Source organism: Sceloporus undulatus, chromosome 1 (assembly GCF_019175285.1).
Source record: "Sceloporus undulatus isolate JIND9_A2432 ecotype Alabama chromosome 1, SceUnd_v1.1, whole genome shotgun sequence".
Classification (NCBI taxonomy): domain Eukaryota; kingdom Metazoa; phylum Chordata; class Lepidosauria; order Squamata; family Phrynosomatidae; genus Sceloporus; species Sceloporus undulatus.
In genome coordinates, this window is record NC_056522.1 from 55,647,581 (window position 1) to 55,665,329 (window position 17,749).

The 17,749-nt window shown below is 42.3% G+C and overlaps 1 protein-coding gene across 5 annotated transcripts in view; it reads right to left on the bottom strand.

The window, feature by feature from the left end:
* Nucleotides 1-17,749, bottom strand: part of LOC121917799 — a 72,803-nt gene that overhangs the window by 35,489 nt on the left and 19,565 nt on the right. For 4 of the 5 annotated variants that reach the window (XM_042443949.1, XM_042443940.1, XM_042443932.1 and 1 more), the window contains exons 6-15: nucleotides 14,843-14,926; nucleotides 12,839-12,957; nucleotides 12,540-12,654; nucleotides 6,329-6,415; nucleotides 4,573-4,688; nucleotides 3,492-3,615; nucleotides 2,408-2,508; nucleotides 1,578-1,671; nucleotides 916-1,053; nucleotides 45-301 (exon numbers count right to left, since the gene is read on the bottom strand). In XM_042443949.1, coding sequence (XP_042299883.1) covers nucleotides 45-301; nucleotides 916-1,053; nucleotides 1,578-1,671; nucleotides 2,408-2,508; nucleotides 3,492-3,615; nucleotides 4,573-4,688; nucleotides 6,329-6,415; nucleotides 12,540-12,654; nucleotides 12,839-12,957; nucleotides 14,843-14,926 — 1,235 coding nt within the window. The remainder of the gene's footprint in view (nucleotides 1-44; nucleotides 302-915; nucleotides 1,054-1,577; nucleotides 1,672-2,407; nucleotides 2,509-3,491; nucleotides 3,616-4,572; nucleotides 4,689-6,328; nucleotides 6,416-12,539; nucleotides 12,655-12,838; nucleotides 12,958-14,842; nucleotides 14,927-17,749) is intronic. The other variant, XM_042443943.1, reaches the window with a different exon arrangement.

Genomic DNA, 17,749 nt, shown 5'->3' on the forward strand with positions numbered 1-17,749 from the left:
ACATTTTCCATGCAGAAAACACCATTTTGTTCCTTAGAACTGACCTTTCTTTTACTCGTTCCATTTTTCTCTGAATCATTGCCGCTGCTATGTGCTCTGAGGAAGATTCCATTTCCATTTCTTCCTCCAGGGCTTGAAGCTTAGTACTCCAGGCCCTAGCCTGGTTCTCCAGGGTGCCAATATTCTTTAGGTCCCCACGGAGGTCATCAAGCTTCTTTGTTGCTCTTGGAGTAGAGAGAAAGCCTACCATGGTTCCTAGCCAACACTCAGCCTCTTCCAGCTCCCCAACCAACTGCAGGGCCTACAAATACAAAGGAGAAGTGTATGTAAGAGTAGCCTGGGTAGGACCAACAGTGCCTGACCACAGGTCTCACAACTGTAGCAGTTCTCCAAGAGGAAAAAGAATAAACGACTAATCCTAACTGCCATATTTATAATTATGGGAGAAAATAGAACTCTGTGCCCCAGAAAAATAGATACAGATTCTGCTTTTCATAGGAAGGGCAGCATGTAATCAAACAAACCAGTTGGATTAAGACTATGAATACAGCTTGCTCAGGGACAAAAACTGCAGATTATGTGATGCAACTATACAAGCCTTTTGTCTCAGACTAGAACTATATGTTACCCAAAATACACAGCACCATGTCTCATTTCATCAAGAACACACTTCCATCAATTATAATGATGCCTTTAATAAAATATTATTTTTTTCTTACAGTATCCTATGTTTCATTGTCTCCATCCCACATCAATAGCTGCTGCCAGCAGAGATGGAAGCCATATAGTGCCATATTAACAAGGTAAACTGAACTACCATACTGTTGGGAATATAATATAATAAATGTAATACAGAATGTTATTGAAGGAGAAGAGGGATCGGAGACATTGCTTTTTATGATGCCTAATACTCACTGTATCAATCTCCTTCAGTGCAACACCGTTCTCTCGGTGCTTTCTTTTTAATTCTTCCCACAATTCCTCCAACTCCATGAGGGTATTGTCTATTTTAGGACTCCACCTGTGGTCAGTATGCAGCAACTGTTGTGGTTTCTAAAGGGGAGTTGCAACATACATGTCAGTATGGAGCAACAGTTGTGGTTTCTAAAGGGGTAGTGCAACATTTATGTGTTTATCATCTCACCTTTGTCCCAGTATGGGACTCAAGATGGAACATATATGAACATGCCATACCCATCGGGCAAGATCACTTGTCCAAGTAAGCCTATTTTCATGTAAAGCCTTCTTCCACATCATCTGTTCTTTGAATGCATTGGTATTTTATATCTAGGGGCTAGTCTTCATAAGCAAAACCTCCCCCATTTGCATTCCAAAGTGGCACAGCTTAGCCTGGCCATCTGGGGATCCCAACACTTCATTACACTGTGTGGGTAGACCAGGCTTCAGATTTATTCCAGGGCTCACTCCAAGCTCTAGCCAAATTCTCTTTTATCCAAGTTGCAGCCTACCCAAGCTGCTCAAGGAAAGCTAGCATTATTGCCTCAATGTTGAAATCTGTGTGGGTTGCAGGATGAGAGATACTTGGAAATTCCATGAAGCTCATGGAGAGACATTACCCCATCAGCCACCTGGCAGAAGTCCTGAGGGTGTGCCTTCTTCTGCTGCGGTGGGTCCTCAGAAGTGTTTGCCTGCCTGAGAAGCTTCTTCCTCCTGCAGGAGACAGAGAATTAGGGTGAGGTCATATATTCTGATTCATCTGTTGAATCAGAATGTCACATCAAGTACACATGTGTGAAGCAACCACTGCATATGATACACTACCAGTAAAGAGAAGACAGAAAATGTATTCATGTTATTTACAATCATCCCAAAACATGATAAATTTTAATGGAGGCAATTCATTGAGTTTGTGGGGAGCTCAAAAATACAAAAAACACAAATTAAAAAAATGGCAAGAAACTCTCAAAGGGCCCAGTGAGGATTGAGCATGTTCAGTGGCCACAGAATTCTGATCCAACATTTGAGAAAAAGGGAATGGAATGAACAACCTACATGGCTGGCTGGTGGACAATCATTGCATTGATATTCCACACTGTAATATTTTTTGCAGAGTCATGCTTTCCCCCATTTTTTCTGTGGGACTTCTTGAATGCACCCATAACGGGTTGGATTTGGTATTTGTACCACTGGGACTCCTGAGGCTGATAAACTTCCAAGGATCAGCCCTTTCCAAGACTGATGTATTCCAAAGAGTAGCTATGAGTGCAAAAGAGATTCTCGCCCACAAAGATCAGTTGCTATGCAACAAGCAGATCCCAACAAATCTCTTACCTAAACACTCCCATCAGACCCATGTTGCTGTCTTATCATTTTCCACACTGATCTGTCACTACATCCCCATTCCTGTCAAGAACTCATCTTCTCAGAAAGTACTGTGTATGCATACCTCCTGTTGTCACTGGCAGTGGCCTCCCTTTTGTGTGAGCCTGAGTTGCTCTCCTGGTCTCTCAAGCACTCCTCCATACTTTCTAAAATGTCTTTATGCACCTAGGACCAAAATGAATGAATGAACGAACAAACCCATCACTCAGATTCTTGCTATTAAATAAGTCAAAGTGCACAGGGACTCAAAAGGATCATCTCTGTTGTGACCCTAAGATTATGGAATCAATTTCTAGTGATCTCCTCTAACATAATTCTACTGAGTTTCTGAAGTATTAAAAGAGAAAGCCATGTTAGTCTGTTTCAGTATAAAAAGACAAAAAAGAATCCAGTAGCACCTTTAAGACTACTTGATTTATTCTAGTTTGAATTTTTGCTGATATTTATTCTGCAAAGGCTCAGTAATGCCAAGCATACTGTGACTTATTTTGTACCCTCTGTGCCATCTGGAAGAAAAGTGAAGGCAGGGATGGAGGAGGTGCCTCTTACCATCTTGCTCCTCTTTCTGCCTTTCCCCTTTCCAGCTGCAACCTTACTTGACCTAAAACCTCCAAGCTCACGTGAAATATGTCCTGGACAGAGTCAATGGTTAATCCTGGCTGGAAGATTCTTGGAACTGTAGTCCAAAAAAGTAACTTCCTCAAGTTCTGGTTCTAGGAGACTATTAAAGCAATTGCCACAATGATTAGCAGTCATCTAGGCTCTTTTCTTCCCTTTCTAGATGACCCATAATTAGTGCACAGAGAGAACAACACACTCCCTCAACATTTCCACACCAGAAAATGCCACCAAGGTCTTTTGGAGATTACAGTTCCACCAAATTATGAATGGAAGGCAGTAGCAACAGAGGGCCACCTTGTTCACTGCAGCAACTGGCCACTACTTCTGGCCCAACAAGAGAAAGCCAAAGTACATGTCTGAAATTAACAGCAAATATTCATTTGTCTTCTTCAGTTCCTAGACACTAGTTTTTCTTTAGAGGTTAATTACCTATGAGTAGTACTTTGCAGCTGGAGAAGGCAGATTTAATTAGACTAATGTGTAGTGCCCAGCATGTCAGAAACTGACGCCCTGGATAGTTTGCTTACCCTCCATACTGTTTTTTCTCCAGGCTCTCTGTCTGGACTGCTTGTAGTAGTGGTGATCTCCAGCTCAGAACTTGGTGAATCAGTCAATCTCCTTGTCAAAGCCAACAATGTAGGCTTCTCATTCCTATGAGATACATGAAACCAGAAAAGTAATAAAAAGAAAGAAAGAAAGAAAGAAAGAAAGAAAGGAAGGAAGGAAGGAAGGAAAAGATATAGGAAAGCAAATGGAGAAAAGGGATAAGACAATGAAAGTGAGAATCATTGTTGAATTAGCCCAGACCTGACTTGGAGCAACCTTGGCTCCCAAATCAAATCTGTGAATCAGTGTTTCATCATTGGAAGTATCCTTCTGAAGGATTTTTACCCATTTTTCCAGCCAAAAAAGGTTCCCAGACCAGTTTACCAAAGTCAATAAAGGCTTACAGCAGGCTTACAATCTAAAGTGCACACTTAAAAGGAAAAATAAGCAAAGTAACTCACTAGACCTTGGTGAGGAAGAACTCAGCACCCAGAATTCCAGGGCAGAGAACCACATGCCTTCTTGTTCACATCAATTTCCAGCCCTTACTTTTGGCAAGATCTTTCTCAAACCACTCATATCAAAAAGGTCATATATTCTTATAGTAAATGAAAGACAGGCTTCCTTTATTTTCCATATTACTTCTGTCTGATGAAAAGAAACAAGGCTACCCTCCTCCTCCCCACGCCCGAACTACCACAGAAGGAAAAGATATCAATCAATGCAAGACTTAAACATTGAAAAGATTATGCCAGGTTATTCACATTTTGATAAGACTGAAGTATAAGAAAGCACGGACTTATTTAAACAAGGTGTTAACAAAGATGGGTACTTATTCCTAACAGCCTTGCCCCTTTGCCTCTGGTAGAACCCTCAAATACAGAAATGTGCCAAACAAGGCTTTTCAGACTACAGTAAAAACTGTTTGATTTCTGCATGTATAACTGTAACAAGGATGCAACTCTATTTTTAACAACAGGCTTAGTATCTTGAAAGAGTACTCTTACTGTTAACGTATGACAGGACAAGGATTCATCTCATGAAAAGAGATGAGACAAATACCTCAGCAGCTGCTGGAGCTGGGCCCAACTCTCCTTGACATCTTGGTGCTTGAGAGAAACTCGTGCTACCAGGCTGGGATGGAGGCTTGTGAGCTGAGACAGAGTTACATCCAGCATCTGATGTGGCAGAAAAGATACATGGTGAATGACCAGGACTGACAAACAGTTGTCTAACACAGATATGAGTTAGGGCTGAGGGCCAATCTTCCAGTTGGCTGACTGACTGAGGACCATATGCCCAAGGGGATCGGGGTGGGTGGGCAGCCAAGGGGAAGTCAGTGGAGCTTTATAGAATTTTTAATGGATAAAGTCGACAAAAAGTGACATAAATCAGGTTAAAATGTGTAAATAATGGATGAATATATGTTTATTATACCAAAACATATAAAGCCTAATAAAAAGTAATATGAAATAACATCCGTCCAACCTCTCTTAAGAACTGATAATGCAATTAAATATTATTGTATTAATTATTTATAATTTAGGATTTAAATTAAGTCATTATAGGAAAAATTAAATTCATGATAAAGCTATCCTATTTCATTCTAGAACCATTTTTAATTTTTAAATCAGCTTGGGAAGCCACAGACTTTAACTTTCTATGTGGAATCTTTTCACACTACAATAGTGTAAAAATAGTTGTGCAAGTGTGCTTTCCCAGAGATTGCACAAGTTGTCTTCTCTTCCCCCCCCCCAATAGAGTAGCATAAGTACCAACAGTAGCTGCAGAGGCAGCATATTAAAAGTTTTCTATTCCAATTGATGAGGAACCCAAGGTTTCTGCTTGACTCAAGTTGAATGGCACAATGTGCCCTGCAGACCATAATTGACTCATCTCTAATCCAAGACTGAGCCTACACAACCTGGCCAACCTAGCAAATGCACTTCAGTAACCAAGTATTTTGTTCTTGCCAAGTGCTTATGAAGTATACTGGCTCTCCAAGTATATTAGCTGTTCCAAGATTTCAGGCCTGGCTTCTTTGCTCTCATATTTATGGCAAAGGAGAGGAATCTCAAGGGTGTGTATATATTTTTCTCATGTTAGATTTGGTGATTTTTATGTGAAAAGCATATTCTGTGCATGGTTAACAGCAGCAGAAGGAGCTATCCCTTGTAACATGACCAGGTGTCCTCCCTAGATCTTAGTTTTTTTTTGCTGAAATATCAGGGCCTGAGACAGTCATGACTTAGGAATCCCAAGAGGTTCAATCATGGGTGAGGTTGTACCTGCTTGAGTTAGACAGCCTCCAAAAATCTAAGAAAGGACCAGCTTCCTTCCATATCATCTGTCCTCTGCAAACCCAAGAGGTTTATTAAGTCTTGGTGGGCAACCATATAGGTTCATGGATGAGGTTGTACCTGCCTGAGTTAGACAGACTCCAAAGATACAAGGGACAAACTCCCTTCCACATTATCTGTTCTCTAAACTTTGGAGCATCTACTGGAAAGCTTCTTCCAGAATGCCAGTGCTCACCTGACTGGATACAGTCACTTCAGCTGAGTGCCTGTCTTGCTAAGGAGCTAGATAACTGGCACTTCAGTCTGATACAGATCTGAGTCCAGCTTACTCAGTTCATATTATCAAGTAGCCTTCTCCAGTGTGATCAATGGCCTTGCAGATCAGGGAGGATGGGAGTTGTAGTCCAACAGATCTGGGGGGCCTAAGATTTGGGAAAGCTAGTCTAAACTGAGGAAGGAGAGGAGAAACAAGTCTAGTGATATTCTTCAAGTGATTGTTCCAGAGGCCTGATACTCACCATCACCTGGCTGGCTAAATCTCTGACATCTAGGTCTGAGTTGGATTTAAGTTCTCTCTGCTTCCCCAGTCCACAGAGACTCCTCCGCTAAAAAAGAAATGACAAGTTGTAAACTCTGAGAGACATGTAGAATTGTACCCCTGCTTTCAGTAGCATCCACTATGCACTCTTAAGGGTCATTCAGATGCCATTTTATTTAGCAGAATGATCCGAATAACCTCACTCATGCATTCTGGGTTTGTTATTCATACTATGGAACCACGCCTCTCTGCAAAGCGCACCTCTCTGCATCTCTGAGTTCGGTTGGTCACACATGCTGGCACCCTTCCCTTGTTCCAGTACCACTCGGCTGTGCAGAGGCTCCTCCTCCCGCCACTTGAGGGGAACGGCCTCCCTTTTCCTCTCTTCTCCCCTCCTGGTTTCAGCAGCAGCTATTTCACAGGGGAAGGGGTGGCACTTTTTCGACCACTTCGGTGTAAGGCTTATGACTGCATCCCCCTCACCCCCTATCAGGGAGCTGGGTCACAAATGTAATGCTCCAGCCCCACTTTGGGAAGGGAGCCCTTGATGCAATGTTGGGCACTCTTTCTCTCAAAGTGTCTCCATGTCCCGGTTTGCCTCTGTCAATTGTCAGGACAGAAAGGGGGGTGCTGAGGAGGTCATGAAGATGACGGTGATGATTTATTTTCCAGAGGTGATGGGGGGACAGAAGTGAGGGGGAAGCCAGGGGCACCCCAGGAATGTTGACAAGGCTATTGACGAATGCAAATGTATTCGAAATGCATTCGAGGCATGCAAATTTTAATTCCAAATTTTCCCTGATCTATCTGCATGAGTTATTCACATTGCTGATGATACAAATCTTAAAAAAAAAAAAAAAACTTGACCCCCCCCCCCCCCGATATTGATTATTCTGGGTAAGTGAGTTTTTTTTGACAAACAGCTTCATTCATATACTGTACTGCTTCATACTGAACTAACAGTGTCTAAGCGGTTTACAACTGTAAACTAATTGCCCCCAACAATCTGGGTACTCATTTTAGTGACCTTGGAAGGATGCAAGCCTGAGTCAAGCTTTGGCCCTTTTGCTGGTATTGAACTTGCAACCTTATGGTTTTGAGTGAATGGCTGCAGTGCAGGCATTTAACCATTGCGCCACCAGAGCTCTTTTTGACAGCCTCCCCCCCCCCCGCCAACTTAATTGGGTGTATCTGGGATGCATGTGAACAACAGAGATTCATCCTGGACTATTTTCACTGTCTGAATAGAGCCTTAGAACTGGTGTAGAAGCTCCTGGATTTCTGTTTATTTACTGGTTATCCTGCCATTTTTCCAATGAGCTCAAGGTGGCTTTTCTCCTTTCCGCTTTACTCTCAACCTTGTAGGGAGGTCAGGCTGTTGGAAGATTTTTGCATTCTCTTTACCCTTCCTTAGATAGATAGGGATTTCCAGCATGCAAACTCTTCTCTCTCTCTCTCTTTCTCTCTCATTCAAACTAACCATGTGACTTAGGTTACTCCCCCTTTGGGATTAACAGAGACATTCTCTCAAGATTTTCTCCTGAGATTTTGGTTTTTCACCTTCTTCCTCTTTCAACTTTCTTTGGAGAGATGGTGAAATAAATATTTCCTTTTACCTGAACTATTCACTAGCTAGATTAGGATATAGCTTCTATGTAAATATAGATTACAGCCCTTAGTAAACTTTTGTTTAAAACTACAAGCTATGTGTTTGTTTTCTGAGTCAATCTCAATTCTTAGAGAAGCATAGGTGCGGTACAGATTCCCCTTTTGTGCTGTGCTGATGCCGATTTTAGGGTTAGGCACTGCATGGCAACTGCATGGCCCCTAACCTTAGCATGGCGTGGCAGCGCTATAATGGCAGCGTCCTGTCCATACGGGGCGCCACTATTGTGATATAAGCAACACGTGGCGTCCGCATGTCGCCATGCATCGCTTATGTAATGAGTGTGCCAATGGTGCACTCGTTACGCCTGCCTGGCAGCACAAAAAGAACCCATTTTTCCCGGGTTCTTTTTCCCCCGGATGAATGCCGCACAGTCTGGCAGCTGTGGCGTCCCTCTGGAGGGAAAAAGGCTGCCAGCAGGCCGCCCTTTTCAGGAGGTCTGTCCTGAGCCATAGTTAGTCAAGAGCACATTTCTGTTACTGTGCTAATTTAAAGCTAGAACCTAACAAGCTTGTCTTTGACATTTTTGATATTTAAATATTTTTGTTTCCTGAAAGGCTGAAGACTTAAATTACCCAACACAGGCTGAGAAAGTTTGGTCACTGAGGGAACTTCACGGCTCAGTCAAGATTTGAACCTGTATCTCCCAAGCCTCAGCCCGACACAACCACTGCACCACTGTAGCTGTGTACACCATACACAGGAAACTCCATGGCTGTCACAAATATTCATAAAATCTATTTTTCTTTTAACATTTTAAAAAGATATGCTAGACTACAATTTGAGTTCAGTGACTCCCTCTTAATCAGATTATGCAACTGTCATGGGTTTTGAATTGTGTATTGCACAGCTATAGCTTCTACAGCTTTTCAGAAGTTAGAAACATTATTTTTGGACTAAATGTCCTAGATTTCCCCAGTCAGCATGGCCAATGATCATGCTGGCTAGGGGATGGGAGATTCCTGGTGGCGCAGTGGTTAAATGCCTGTACTGCAGCCACTCACTCACAAACCACAAGTTTGTGAGTTCAATACCAGCAAACGGGCTCAAGCTCAACTCAGGCTTGCATCCTTCCAAGGATGCTAAAATGAGTACCCAGATTGTTGGGGGCAATTAGCTAACAATTTGTAAACTGCTTAGGGAGTGCTTAAGTGCATTGATAAGCGGTATAGAAATGTATGTGCTATTGCTACAGTGAACCCTTGTTATACGCTGGGGTTTGGTTCCAAGAACCCTGTGGATAACAAAATCAGTGTATGCTCAAGTCCCATTAAATATAATGACATAGCAAAATGGTGTCCCTTATAAAAAAATGGAAAATCAAGGTTTGATTTTTGAAATTTATACTTTTTATACTTTTTTATTATGTTCAATTATTTTTATTTTTATTAACAAATCAATACTTTTTTTGAACATTTTCAAACCGTGGATGCTTGAATCCGTGTATAAAAAATCTGTGTATAAGAAGGGCTGACTGTATATTGCTATTCTTGGACTGTAATATGAGAAAATAAGTTTCCCAAGCTCTGCATCTTACATGTTGTGTGTCTTTATGTCATTTTTGACCTAAGGCAACCCAAAGTTGCTATCACAGAGTTTTCTTGGCAAGAGTTGTTCGGAGGAGGTTTGCCTTTGCCTTCCTCTGAAGCTGAGAGAGTGTGACTTGCTCAAAGTCACCCAGTTGGTTTCTACATCTGAGCAAGGATCCAAATCCTGGTCTCCCAGTGTCCTTGTCCAAACCACTACACCATGCTGGCTCTCAGTTTTATATGTATTACAATATAATACACAGCCTTTTACTTTGTTTTAACAAAATCCTTCCAGTGTCCTTTGTAAGGGACTTCAACATGCCTATGCTGACGTGCTCAGAGATAATTAAAAAATGCACCAAACAATGATACCTTTATCGGGAAAACCAAAATGTACAATTACATGTTGCAAGCTTTTGAAGCTCCATTGGCTTCTTCATCAGGCAAGATATCAAAAACCATACAGGAGGGGAAAAACTTGAAGATGTTAGTCACAGGCCTGCTTTTGCTGTTTTTTGTTCTCAGTTCAGATGGTATGGAGGGGTGTTACTTGCAGGCTGGATAAAGGTGCCGTTGTTTGTTGGATTTTTGATTTGCTCTATGGCCAACATGGCTACCCCTGAATGTTTTTTTAATGTTGAGAAATAGTGGGAGAAGAAGGGTATCACTCCTTGTTGTTGTGTGCCTTCAAGTTGTTTCCAACTTGTACTGACCCTAAGGTGAACCTATCATGGGGTTTTTTTATGTCTCTTCAGAGTGGGATTGCCATTTAAATGCTCTGATGTCTCTACACTAATGCACAGAGCATGGGAAATAAGCAAGATGAATTCGAACTCCTAGTACAACAAAGCAAATATGATATAATAGGCATCACTGAAACCTGGTGGGATGAGTCTCATAATTGGAATGTGGAAATAGAGGGGTATAACCTTTTTAAGAGAAATAGGCCAAACAGGAAAGGAGGAGGAATAGCACTATATGTCAGAGATATTTACACCAGTGAAGAGATCCAGGACATCAATCATGGAAGCCAGGTGGAGAGCATCTGGGTAAAAATTAAAGGGGAGGGAAACAACAAGGATGTTATGGTGGGAGTCTACTACAGACCCCCAAGTCAGATGGAAGAATTGGATGATGCCTTTCTAGAACAGATGACCACACACTCAGAAAGGAGAGATGTAGAAGTGATGGGTGACTTCAACTATCCTAATATTTGCTGAAAGTCAAACTCAGCAAAATCCTCAAGGTCTAGCAAATTCCTCACTTGCCTGGAAGACAATTTCTTTGTCCAAAAGGTGGAAGAGGCAACAAGGGGATCAGCTATTTTGGATCTGATTCTAACCAACAAGGATGACCTGGTTAATGGGGTGCAAGTTGTGGGATCATTAGGTGGAAGTGACCACGTTCTCCTGGAGTTTGTTATACAGTACAGTGGAAAGGAGAAGCCAGGTAGTCAGACACACATTCTAAACTTTAGGACAGCGGATTTCAGTAAACTTAGAGAAATACTGGGGGTAATCCCATGGTCAGGAATACTAAAAGATAAGGGAGTTCAGGACAGATGGGAGTTTCTCAAAAGGGAGATACTGAAGGCACAATTTCAAACAGTTCCAGTGAGAAAGAAAAATGGGAGGTATCTCAAGAAACCAGGATGGGTGACTAAGGAACTTTCAACTGAGCTAAGTTTTAAACGGAACATGTATAAGAAATGGAAAAAGAGGGAAATCACAAAAAAGGAATTCAAAGAAATAGCAGGCATGTGTAGGGGTAAAGTCAGAAAAGCTAAAGCGCAGAATGAACTCAGGCTTGCTAGAGAGGTTAAAAAGAATAAAAAGGGCTTTTTGGGATATGTCCGCAGCAAAAGGAAGAAGAAGGAAATGGTAGGGCCACTGCGTCAAGAAGATGGCAAAATGTTAACAGGGGACAGAGAAAAGGCAGAACTGCTCAACATCTTCTTTGCCTCAGTCTTCTCAGAAAAGGAAAAGGGTGCTCAACCTGAGGATAATGGAGCAGAGGACAGAATAGGGGAATTTCAGTACAGAATAAGTAAAGAGAGAGTACAGGAATACCTTGATAATCTAAATGAATTTAAGTCTCCAGGACCAGATGAACTCCATCCAAGGGTATTAAAAGCACTGGCAAATGTAATATCGGAGCCATTGGCAATAATCTTTGAGAACTCCTGGAGAACAGGAGAAGTCCCAGCAGACTGGAGGAGGGCAAACGTTGTCCCCATCTTCAAAAGGGGAAAAAAGAGGATCTCAATAATTATTGTCCAGTTAGATGGACATCAACACCAGGAAAAATTCTAGAGCAGATCATTAAAGAAAGAGTCTGTGAATATTTAGAAGGCAATTCCATAATCACAAAAAGTCAACATGGGTTTCAGAGAAACAAGTCATGCCAGACAAACCTGATCTCTTTTTTTTGATAAAATTACCGGCTTGGTAGATGAAGGGAATGCTGTGGATATGGTATATCTTGACTTCAGTAAGGCCTTTGACAAGGTTTCCCATGACATTCTTGCAAACAAGCTTGTAAAAGGTGGGCTAGACAAGGTAACTGTTACATGGATTTGTAATTGGTTGACTGACCAAAGCCAAAGGGTGCTCAACAATGGCTCTTTTTCAGCCTGGAGAGAAGTGATGGCCCTTGTGGTCTCTTCCAACTCTACAATTCTATGATTCTATGAGGCTGAGATAATGTGACTTGCCCAAGGTGGGTATACATGGCCGAGCTGGGATTCAAACCTCCAGAGTATCAGTCCAATGCTGAAACCACTACATCATGCTAACTCTCATCCATTTTGCTACCTGATTCTACAGCCATGAGCTTGCCAGATGCAAAATGACAGAAACAAGTACTACCCAACTGACTGTTGAAAAAGTTGCATCTTGCTGAACAGAATGCACTCTCCTGGATATTTCAGTACCATGCTTCCTAAATCTGCTGACATGGTGGGTTGGACTGGACATCTCTTTTAGTCCCCTAAGTACCTTTGCATGGATGGCCCCCAGGAGCACATCTGCTTGTTGTAGAAAGGTAGCTGCCTCCAAAGCCAGCTGCAGGGTTTCATAATGCTCCTTCATTGTCCCCTGGACCTGTAGCCACCTGGGAGGAGAGACGGGTCAGATCACAGAACTGGTTAGCAATTTGGCCTCTGTGTCTTTATGCCTATCGGTCTAGGAAATGTAGTCAAATCACACTCTGGCTGAGCTTTAAAAAGTTACTTTTTTGGTCACAACTCCCAGAATCCCGTTACATTTTTCTCCAACATTGGCTGCCCTGTGCTTACATTTTATTGAGGTGTTTGCGCCGAGCCATGACACTCCTACTCTCACTCTTCCCCTGCTTCTCAAGCTTGTGAGCCAGGCTGTTCATTTCCTCATGCAGGGACTGGAACTGCTGCTCCTCCTGATTGGGAGAGAAAAAGGAGGTGAGAAAAGAGAAATAGTCTGAACTAACTTTCCATGAAAGCATGACCTCATGAAAAAGTAGCTGCTATTGGCATTGTCCACTGGCAATTCTGCCCTGGCAGAATAATCTTGCTCTCAAAGTTTGTTTTGAAGGGAACCTGAGTGCTTCCAACATTAAGTTTCAGTATCTTTACGGTATTCAGTAGACAGAAGTTCACATGCATTATCTCACAATTGCTGGTCCAGAATGTGGAGATTTTGGGATATGGAGGAAACCATCCTAGCAACTGAATGCTGGGAGCTGTAGTCCAAAGGTAAGATTGCCAGGTTCTGTGTATGTAGGTCAAATGTCATTATTGCAAAATTGCTGATACAAAGAGGAAGGCATGCTGAAATAATAGTTTTACTACCTAGTGAGCACTTGCATTTTTCTGTTGTCCATGCAGACAACAGCTGGGGAATATAGTGAGAAAGTGGCTAACGTTACCAAATTGCAGGTGCATAGGCTGTTCCTTCATCTAAATCAGTGATTCCCAAAGTGGGTGGTACTGCCCTCATGGGGGCAGTGGAAAGATCAGGGCGTGATGACTTGAGGCTGTGTAAGGAAGGAATGGGAAGAGTATACAGGGTCAATTCTTCAAAAGATTCTTTCACCTTTCTCCCCTCTCTTAGATTAAAAATTCTTCCTTGCCAGGGAGAAAAAGTGGGAAGCCAGATGAGTGTCTCTCTACCCAGTGAAGAAAAACTAAGGCGGGTTACACACCGCCATTAAAGTACGTGCAGAGCGCGTACTAGGGTTAGGGAGGTGCGGTGCTCCACGCGTAAAAAATGACGGCGGCTGTTCCAGACAGCCGCCGCCATGAGGACGTCATGGCCGCGCCGCCTCTATACAGGGCGGCGCGGACGTGACGTCCTCGCTCCGCGCCAGGGCGAATAGTGCGCCCTTAGTGCGGACCAGGAAGGATCTCCATTTCGGAGCTCCTTACTGGTTTGTGGCGCCGCTTTGCGTCGCTGGGTGCAGCCTTCAGACGGCTGCGCCCAGCGAAGCAAGGGAGAAAGGGGCCAAGCGGCCCCTTTCTCCTTCTCTCTGCTGCTGCGGGGTGTCCTTGGGGCTTGAAGCCCCAAGGACACTTCTTTTCAGGCTGCGGGGAAGCGGCGTTTTGCCACTTCCCCGCAGCCTGAAAAGCGGTGGATCGGGGCCTCAGCGGCTGCCGTTCTAGCCACTGAGGCCCCGATACACCGGGGAAAGGTGCGGGTGCAGACCACCCCAAATGGGCGGTCTGTAACCTGCCTAAGAGTTCTTCCTCACTGGGGAGAAGCTTCTCCCTTTGCACCCAGGCACCTTTGGAAGGGCAACTGAGCAGCTGGTTGAACAGTGATGGAGAAGCCTCTTGCCCACACTGGCCTTTGCTACAGGGAAGAGGCTTCTTGGTCACTGCTCAGTCAGCTGCTCACTTGCTGCTTTTAAGATGACTGGATGCAAAGGGAGCAGTGACTGAGATTGGTTGTTTTGAATTTGCAGTTGAACAGTAGATCTAATATCAAGAAATAAGCATTGGGGGTGCTGGGATTGTCATCCAAGAGGAAAGGTGGTAGCGTGAAAATGTTTGGGGACCACTGATCAAAATCATTTGATGTAAGATGCAAAGTCCATTTCCAACTGCCTGTTGCGGGGGGGGGGGTTGTTGTTTAAAAGCAATATTCAATCATGGAACAGGGAAGAGAGTGCTGCAGAACCAGAAATACTGTATGAAGGTCAAGGTAAAAATGTGAGGGGGGAGTTTTTCCTTTTGTGCACATTCAAAACAATTTTTTTTAAAAAAATCAGCATCCCCCTACTGAGTTTTCATATTTCTCTAGTGGACTGCAAGGAATACTGTTACCTGCTTTAAGTCAAGGATGCGCCGGGTAAGCTGAATTTTGTCTGCTTTCTCTTGTAGCAGGATAGCTAGCAAAGGTTTCTCTTCCTGGAAGAAAGGATAGTGATTATTAGAATGTGGGTAATGTAGACACAATAGTGGCTGTGAGTTCACATGCTAAGAAATGCAAGTATTGCTTCCGAATACACACATAAACCCAATTTGTAGATCAAAGCACCTGAAATAAATGGGAAACCACTGACAGCTAACAAACTTACTTATATTCTGGTTTTGAGGTTTATTCTTCTTTTTTAGGATTTAGGATGCACAGGAATTTTTGTCAAAGTATGTAAAATGAGTAAACAATATTTCTCTCATCAAGACTTGTTTTATTTGTAAGCCACTCTGACATCTTTTAATACCCTGATTAAGAGCAGGGTATAAATATTTGAAGGAGGAGGAGGAGGAGGAGGAGGAGAAGAAGAGCAACAACAACAACAAAAGAGGGCTACACAATCAAAGGAAACCTCACAAAATAGATACAATGGAACTACATTCCAGTGATGTATTCAAGTCTTTTACTCTAAGTCTCAAGTCAAGTCTCTACTTTCAAGTTTCAAGTTGAGTCTCACGTCTCACATCTGGGAGCCAACTGGGTTCCAACTTGGGAGAAAGGCAGGATAATAAATAAATAACAGAAAAAAGGAGGTAGGACATGCTTCTCAGAGGGAACAGCAAATGTATAAAGCAACGGGCTTCAGGTACGAGTTGAGGTCTACTCAGCAGCCTGTCCCTGCTGCACACTGGAGGAGCCTTCGAAAGCTTTTCAAAAGTTTTAGAAGGATCCTTCTACCTCAAGCCCTTTGCCTAATGCTTTTGTTGTTCACCTCCGAGAAATGTGTCCATACTCTGGGGGTGGGTCTTGCCTATTGCTCAAAGTGAATGATGCCAGCAAGTCAGTTGCTAGAAATATACAAATTGCAAGTCAGGTATAGTCACAGCATCATTTATAGCCAAGTCAAGTCACTGAAGCAACTTGAGTCTGAATGAATCAACTCAAATCTACATCACTGCTGCATTCCCTGACTCCCAAAATCTCTTTCTAACACTCACTTCTGACTTTACTGCATTCAAGAGCCACTCTCTAATTTTTTTCAACCAGTAGCAACTAGTGGCTCCCATGAAGTGGAGCAGTGAATCCTCTGAAGGCCTTAGCTTTAACTTCAAAGCTGCTTTGCAAGGTATGGCATCTATTTTTGCAACAGCTCCATTATGCAGACTAAAACCTACAGTAGATTCACTAGCTCACTATCATGGAATTTTTTAGCCACCACTCTCTCCATTGTTTTCCCCACAATCACAAAAAAGGAAAAACAAAACAAATTCCTGGATTCAAAAGAAAACAATTTATTTGAAAAGAAAGCACATGCTCACAAAATTATTTTGAAATGATTCAATGGACAGATTTGCAGCAGTCTGATCAATAAAAGTATTGAGAATTGGAAGGGAAACTCATTCTTGACAAATAATCTATGTTCTACATGTTTCTGGAATAATAATGCAAAATATGAACTCTTGTTACATAAAGCTGTGCCTACACACCTGATCTCATTTTACAAATACACACACATAACTGAAAGATGTAGCTGTTTTAGTCTAGATCAGTATGCAAAGAGATCTTGTAAAACCTTTGAGACTAACCAAGAAAAAGAAGGTAGCTTTTGCAGACTTAAGTTTACTTTATCAAATACATGAAGGGGAGTACCTACAAACAGATCTTGAATAGCTATGAATGATCTGGTTGTGCAAATAAGCCAGTTTCTGCACTAGATGATAAATGGACACAAATCAGACATTAGGCACATGGGCGAAATCAGGCAGTATCTGGGGTTGGAACAGCGATTATCCAGCGCAAAATGTGATATTGCAGTTATGATTTTCACACACATTGCTACTAAGTGGACAATAAGAAGGCAAAAAACAGGCAATAAACAACAACAAATCATTTTTGAGATTTCCCCGAAAATGATTTATTGCTGTTTATTGCCTGTTTTTTGCCTGTTTATTACCTGTTTAATAGTGATGTTGTGTGAAAATCTTAATTGCAATATCACATGTTGCGCTGGATAATTGTTGTTTAAACCCCTGATTTTGCCCATGTGATAAGGTCCTACGAATGGGAATATACAAAAACCAGTTGTAGAACACTTCAATCCTCCTGGGCATTCCATCTCAGACCTCAGAACAGCAATCCTTGAACAACAAAAAAACTACAAAGGAAGATTAAAAAGATAAACAGCAGAACTGGAATATATCCACAAATTCCAGTCCATCAGCACTGGATTGAAAAGAGACAATGGTTTCCAGGCATACAACACATGTTAACACCTCAGGGCTCTCTTGACCAGTTTCACATCTCCTTTTTGGTTCCCAGCCAGCAATAACTCATTCCAATAACTCACTCCACCATTCATACAGTTATCTACTCACCGTGGGGTTAGGCAACATCTTCCCTTCTACTTTGTCCCCCAAACCCACTGTTAAATCTGAACGTCAATTCATCACCATACCCAGAGGTTTTATATTTCTACTGTTATTCACATATAACCAGGTCATTCACAGCTATTAAAGCTATTATTCCATGCATCTGATGAATCAGTCTAAGAAAGCTTATGGTACCTTCTTTCTCTTTGCTAGTCTATCAGGTGCTACAAGATCCCTTTGCACACACATACATATGTACATATACACAAATACATATATAATTAAGAGTGCACCATGTACTTTCACCTCCCTATTTATCTATCTATCTATGAGAAGTTGAGGGTGCCTAAGATCAAGAGAGCTCTCATGGCAGCTGGTGGCTCCAAGATCACCTGGGTAGTGAATCTACTCCAGGCTATAATTAGGCTCTAAAGAAGCTTCACAACA